The 7,500-nt window shown below is 40.1% G+C and overlaps 1 protein-coding gene across 1 annotated transcript in view; it reads left to right on the top strand.

The window, feature by feature from the left end:
* LOC127618524 (nephronectin) overlaps positions 1-3,439 on the top strand; it is an 18,085-nt gene extending 14,646 nt beyond the window's left edge. Inside the window, exon 12 of the mRNA XM_052091018.1 lies at positions 2,396-3,439. Coding sequence (XP_051946978.1) covers positions 2,396-2,503 — 108 coding nt within the window. The 3' untranslated portion in view covers positions 2,504-3,439. The remainder of the gene's footprint in view (positions 1-2,395) is intronic.
* Positions 3,440-7,500: the final 4,061 nt, after the last annotated feature.

The following is a 7,500-nucleotide window of genomic DNA, read 5'->3' as shown; positions in this document are numbered from 1 at the left end:
AACTTGTTGCTAGAGAACACAAAACTACTAGTAACATAAAAATTATTGCGAGGAACATAAAACTACTAGCAACGCATAAAACTTATTACGAGGAACATAAAACTTGTTGCGAGGAGCATAAAACTACTAGCAACATAAAACTTATTATGAGGAGCATAAAACTTATTACGAGGAACATAAAACTTGTTAGTGAGGAACATAAAACTTGTTGCGAGGAGCATAAAACTTATTACGAGGAGCATAAAACTTATTGCGAGGAACGCAAAACTTGTTGCTGAGGAACATAAAACTACTAGCAACATAAAACTTATTGCGAGGAGCATAAAACTTGTTCGTGAGGAACGCAAAACTACTAAGTAACGTAAAACTTATTAGTGAGGAACACAAAACTTGTTATGAGGAACGCAAAACTACTAGTAACACAAAACTTATTGCGAGGAGCATAAAACTACTAGTAACATAAAACTTATTGCGAGGAACGTAAAACTACTAGCAACGCAAAAACTTATTACGAGGAGCATAAAACTTGTTCTGAGGAACACAAAACTACTAGTAACACAAAACTTATTGCGAGGAACACAAAACTTGTTGCGAGGGAACACAAAACTACTAGTAACACAAAACTTATTACGAGGGAACACAAAACTGCTAGCAACGCGAAACTTATTGCGATGGAACGCAAAACTACTAGTAACGTGAAACTTATTGCAAGGGAACGCAAAACTTGTTGCGAGGGAATGCGAAACTACTAGTAACATAAAACTTATTGCGAGGGAACGCAAAACTACTAGTAACACAAAACTTATTGCGAGGGAACGCAAAACTACTAGTAACGTGAAACTTATTGCAAGGGAACGCAAAACTTATTGCGATGGAACGCAAAACTACTAGTTACGCAAAACTTGTGGCGAGGGAACGCAAAACTACTAGTAACATAAAACTTATTGCGAGGGAACGCAAAACTACTAGTAACACAAAACTTATTGCGAGGGAACGCAAAACTACTAGTAACGTGAAACTTATTGCAAGGAGCATAAAACTTATTGCGATGGAGCATAAAACTACTAGTTACACAAAACTTGTGGCGAGGAACGCAAAACTACTAGTAACATAAAACTTATTATGAGGAGCATAAAACTACTAGTAACACAAAACTTATTACGAGGAGCATAAAACTACTAGCAACGTGAAACTTATTATGAGGAGCATAAAACTACTAGTAACACAAAACTTATTATGAGGAACATAAAACTACTAGTAACACAAAACTTATTATGAGGAGCATAAAACTACTAGCAACGCGAAACTTATTCATGACGGAGCATAAAACTACTAGTAACGCATAAAACTTATTTTGAGGGAGCATAAAACTTGTTGCGAGGAAGCATAAAACTACTAGTAACGCATAAAACTTATTGAGAGGAGCATAAAACTACTAGTAACACAAAACTTATTATGAGGAGCATAAAACTACTAGTAACACAAAACTTATTACGAGGAGCATAAAACTACTAGTAACACAAAACTTATTGCGAGGAGCATAAAACTACTAGCAACATAAAACTTGTTGCGAGGAGCATAAAACTGCTAGTAACACAAAACTTATTGCGAGGAGCATAAAACTACTAGCAACGCGAAACTTATTGCGAGGAGCATAAAACTACTAGCAACACAAACCTTATTGCGAGGAACATAAAACTACTAGTAACACAAAACTTATTATGAGGAGCATAAAACTTGTTACGAGGAATGCTGAAACTTATTGCGAGGAACGCAAAACTACTAGTAATGCAAAACTTATTACGAGGAACATAAAACTTGTTGCGAGGAACGTAAAACTACTAGTAACGTAAAACTTATTGCGAGGAGCATAAAACTTGTTGCGAGGAATGCTGAAACTTATTGCGAGGAACGTAAAACTACTAGTAATGCAAAACTTATTAGAGGAGCATAAAACTTGTTGCGAGGAACATAAAACTACTAGTAACACAAAACTTATTGCGAGGAACGCAAAACTACTAGTAACACAAAACGTATTATGAGGAGCATAAAACTACTAGTAACACAAAACTTATTGCGAGGAGCATAAAACTACTAGCAACATAAAACTTATTAGAGGAGCATAAAACTACTAGTAACACAAAACTTATTACGAGGAGCATAAAACTACTAGCAACGTGAAACTTATTGCAGTAAAAATTCCCTCCCTGTCATATCAGGGGCTCTGTAGAAAAGAGCTGCATAAAGATTTATCAAAAACTCTCCATGTGTGTTCAATGGAAGAAATTGCATCTGACAGGTTTGGAACGTCATATTTTCAGTTTTGTGTGAACTATTCTTGATTATTGATTATGTGTATGTTACCTGTAGTTTATTGATTGGCGTTCTGTGTCAGATTGTGGTAAAGGGAGAGAGACGGAGAGGGAAACATGGAGAAATCGCTGTGGATGATTTTAGTCTGCGCAGAGGAACCTGCAGTGACACAAACGACAGGACAGAGTGACACACACTCATGCCGCACACAGGAAACTGTGTTTAACATGTAACGCAGCTCTTCTGCAGGAGTGAAGATGAAACATCAGCATTCATATTGAAGGACATTCAGATGAACTGAACAGAATATGAACATAAAGAAGGGAACTGTACAAGCTTGTATTGTGAACACAAGTGAACTATATGAACACATGTATTTCAGACATTATCATTATCATGTTACATAATGCATTAACAAATGTTAACGAATAAAACTTCATCGTAATTGTTCTCAAGGGTTAATCTTATCAGAAATATTTATTTGAATCAACATAAATTAAGAGCAGAACTAGAAATAGGATCATAATATATAAATACATTTAAATTGAATTGATATTTTATTTCTAATTACCATTTATAAGAGACGTTTATTTGGTATTTTAGGTGAAGTCGGATCTGATCATGTTCTTGACATGTTCACATGCAGAAATGGACATACATGTGTTTGTTTTATTGATCTGTGTGTTTGTGTATTGTTGACGGATTACATGTATCATTACAAAACTCACAGTAGATCATAATTATCAATATAAAATAATCCATCAAATTCATAGAGCGGTATAATAAAGTTCACATGAACATATATTTTGTTGTTGGTTTTCTACAATTGCGTGAGCTCCAAACGAGCTGTAAACAAGTTGTTTACTGTGTATTTCCATATCAGAGTTGTTGAGTGTTTTTGTGTTTTACGTGACAGAATTCCTGATTTCTTACGACCTCTTTGACCTTTTATAATGTATTTAGTTGTTGAAGATGAAACTTTAAGCTAGATGACGTTCAACACCTCATGGGTTCCCTCAGATCTTCCGTCACTGTTCATCTGGTCATTAAATGTTCTTGTAACACATATGTTGTAAAAATCTGGGTGCGTATTTATAGCTATAAACCAAATAAAAAACTCTTTTGATCATGATTGTGATTTCAGCTATTTGCAGTAAATGTATTGCTGCACTGTTTGTGTGTGTGTGTGTGTGTGTGTGTGTGTGTGTGTGTGTGTGTGTGTGTGTGTGTGTGTATGTGTGTGTGTGTGAGTGTGAGTGTGTGTGTGTGTGAGTATGTGTGTGTGTGTGAGCGTGTATTTATCACTTTGTGGGGACCAAATGTCCCCATAAAGATAGTAAAACACGAAATTTTTGACCTTGTGGGGACATTTTGTCGGTCCCCATGAGGAAAACAGCTTATAAATCATACTAAATTATGTTTTTTGAAAATGTAAAAATGCAGAAAGTTTTCTGTGAGGGTTAGGTTTAGGGGTAGGGTTAGGATTAGGGGATAGAATATAAAGTTTGTACAGTATAAAAACCATTATGTCTATGGAAAGTCCCCATAAAACATGGAAACACAACATGTGTGTGTGTGTGTGTGTGTGTGTGTGTGTGTGTGTGTGTGTGTGTGTGTGTGTGTGTGTGTGTGTGTGTGTGTGTGTGTGAAATCATGTTTGGTAACACATGAGTGCTGCTTTCAGGTCCTTGAATTACGTTGTGTCATGGAAATCTCTCTCCCCCAGACCGACACACGACCACGCCCCCCCCATGACACATACATAACGTGCAAGTAAGGGCAGCCAGTGGACCTTCTGGTGCCCCCCTAGGGAGACTGCATAGTCTGCTTATAGGGAGCGACAGTACTGTATACATATTACATATATTGACTATAGTAATAACAGTAAATTATGCATAATTACAAGCAACTAACCCTAAACCAAACGCTAAACCTATAGTAAGTGATAATTAATATTACTCAGTACTGTAATTACACTGTTACAAGGACACTGTAAAATAAAGTGCAATCATGTGTTTGTGTTTTTTAAATGTGAACTGGTTTAGTGCTTTGTTTTGGCTGGATTATTCTTAGCATGGATGATTTTAGAGTTGGCCTTGTGTTATTCTTAGCACATAATATTAAAGCCAAACACAATTCTTCTGAATATGCATCCCAGCACTGATCATTCTGGAGCCCAGCACGGATGATACTAGTGACCAGCACAGATTTTTCTGAGTCTGGATCCCAGCACAGATTATTCTGGAGCATGGATTATTCTGGTGCCCAGCACGGATGATACTGATTCTGGATCCCAGCACAGATTATTCTGGAGCATGGATTATTCTGGTGCCCAGCACGGATGATACTGATTCTGGATCCCAGCACAGATTATTCTGGTGCCCAGCACGGATGATACTGATTCTGGATCCCAGCACAGATTATTCTGGAGCATGGATTATTCTGGTGCCCAGCACAGATGATACTGATTCTGGATCCCAGCACAGATTATTCTGGAGCATGGATTATTCTGGTGCCCAGCACAGATGATACTGATTCTGGATCCCAGCACAGATTATTCTGGTGCCCAGCACGGATGATACTGATTCTGGATCCCAGCACAGATTATTCTGGAGCATGGATTATTCTGGTGCCCAGCACAGATGATACTGATTCTGGATCCCAGCACAGATTATTCTGGTGCCCAGCACGGATGATACTGATTCTGGATCCCAGCACAGATTATTCTGGAGCATGGAATATTCTGGTGCCCAGCACGGATGATACTGATTCTGGATCCCAGCAGAGATTATTCTGTAGCATGGAATATTTTGGTGCCCATCACGGATGATACTGATTCTGGATCCCAGCACAGATTATTCTGGAGCATGGAATATTCTGGTGCCCAGCACGGATGATACTGATTCTGGATCCCAGCAGAGATTATTCTGTAGCATGGAATATTCTGGTGCCCATCACGGATGATACTGATTCTGGATCCCAGCACAGAATATTCTGGAGCATGGAATATTCTGGTGCCCAGCACGGATGATACTGATTCTGGATCCCAGCACAGATTATTCTGTAGCATGGATTATTCTGGTGCCCAGCACGGATGATACTGATTCTGGATCCCAGCACAGATTATTCTGTAGCATGGAATATTCTGGTGCCCAGCACGGTTGATACTGATTCTGGATCCCAGCACAGAATATTCTGGAGCATGGAATATTCTGGTGCCCAGCACAGTTGATACTGATTCTGGATCCCAGCACAGAATATTCTGGAGCATGGAATATTCTGGTGCCCAGCACGGATGATACTGATTCTGGATCCCAGCACAGATTATTCTGTAGCATGGATTATTCTGGTGCCCAGCACGGATGATACTGATTCTGGATCCCAGCACAGATTATTCTGGAGCATGGAATATTCTGGTGCCCAGCACGGATGATACTGATTCTGGATCCCAGCACAGATTATTCTGGAGCATGGAATATTCTGGTGCCCAGCACGGATGATACTAGAGCACAGCACAGATTATACTGAATCTGGTGCCCAGAACAGATAATTCTGGAGCTCAGCAATGATTATCCTGAATCTGGTGCCCAGCACGGATGATACTGATTCTGGAGCCCGGCATGGATAATTCTGGAACATGGAATATTCTTGTGTCCAGCACAGATGATTGTGAATATGGAGCTCAACACGGAAGATTCTGGAGCCCAGCATAGATGATTCTGTAGCATGGATTATTCTGGTGCCCAGCACAGATGATACTAGTGCCCAGCACAGGTTTTTCTGAATATGGATGCCAGCACTGATCATTCTGGAGCCCAGCACAGATTATTCTTAATCTTAAACCCATCACAAATGCTTCTGATTCAGCAGCCCAGCACAGATTATTCTTAATCTTTAACCCATCACAAATGCTTCTGATTCAGGAGCCCAGCACGGATGATTCTGGAGCCCAGCACAGATTATTCTGGAGCCCAGCAGAGATGATTCTGGAACCCAGCATGGATGATTCTGGTGCCCCACACAGGTATTCTGGAATCTGGAACCCAGCATGGATGACTCTGATCCTGGAGCCCAGCATTGATGATTCTGGAGCATGGATTATTCTAGTACCCAGCATGGATGTTTCTGTATCTGGAGCCCAGCACAGAGGATTCTTTCTAAATCGGAATCTGGAGCCCAGCACAGACAAAACAGAATCTGAAGCCTAAAATGGATAATACTGAAGCCCAGAACAGATTATTACTTGATCTGGAGCCCAGCATGTATGATTCTAGAGCCCTTCAAGAACTAAAACAAAGGACACACCAGCAACCCCTTTAATTTACAAGTTCACAAAATGCTGAAGACAGCTCAGTACATACTCAGAGTTTAAGTGTGTGTGTGTGTGTGTGTGTGTGTGTGTGTGTGTGTGTGTGTGTGTGTGTGTGTGTGTGTGTGTGTGTGTGTGTGTGTGAGCATGTGTGTGAGCGTGTGCGTGCATGTGTTTTCTGTGTGTTGTGGTTTTGTTTGATGTAGTTACAGGTAATACGTGTCTCGTGGTTTTATCTGAACACACTTAATATCAGTCTCTCTTTCTTTGAGGAACTGAAGCAGGTGTGCTCCACAAATCTTCTGACAGGTAAACTCCTCCCGAAGCACAATAAGTGTTAAAGAGTTCACATACAGCTGTGAGTGTGTGTGTGTGTGTGTGTGTGTGTGTGTGTGTGTATCTTAAGTCACTCTGTTGAAACTGAGAGAAACAGACAGAGTTAAAGGTGTGTATGTAACATAAAGCAGAGCAGAAACCTTGACAACCTTTATAAACACTGAGAGAGAATGTGTCTGTGTGTGTCTCCTCACCACTAACTCAAGTTAACCTCAAAACAATCTGTCAGAGAAGAGAAGGACATAGCCGCAGGCAGTACTCCAAAAATGGGCGGGACCTCCAAACTGCCAGCAGAGACAGGGATGTCCCTTACCTAACCCTTTACCCTAACCATGAGTGGAAGTGACACCCCTTTTGGACTAACCCCGCCCTCTCTTGGAGATTCTGCACACATTTGGAGGTCTCCGGCCTGCAGCTATACCTACTTGGCTCAGAGAGACAACACTTCAGTTCTGTAGCACCACCTTGAGGCTGTAAAGGTGCATTACAGCCATTAAACACTATGGCTGAGTTCAGAATGGCATACACACTAATCTTACTAC

This window comes from Xyrauchen texanus, chromosome 25, assembly GCF_025860055.1.
Source record: "Xyrauchen texanus isolate HMW12.3.18 chromosome 25, RBS_HiC_50CHRs, whole genome shotgun sequence".
Classification (NCBI taxonomy): Eukaryota; Metazoa; Chordata; class Actinopteri; order Cypriniformes; family Catostomidae; genus Xyrauchen; species Xyrauchen texanus.
The sequence above is the reverse complement of the archived record's forward strand: the minus strand, read 5'-3'. Positions and strand labels throughout refer to the sequence as shown.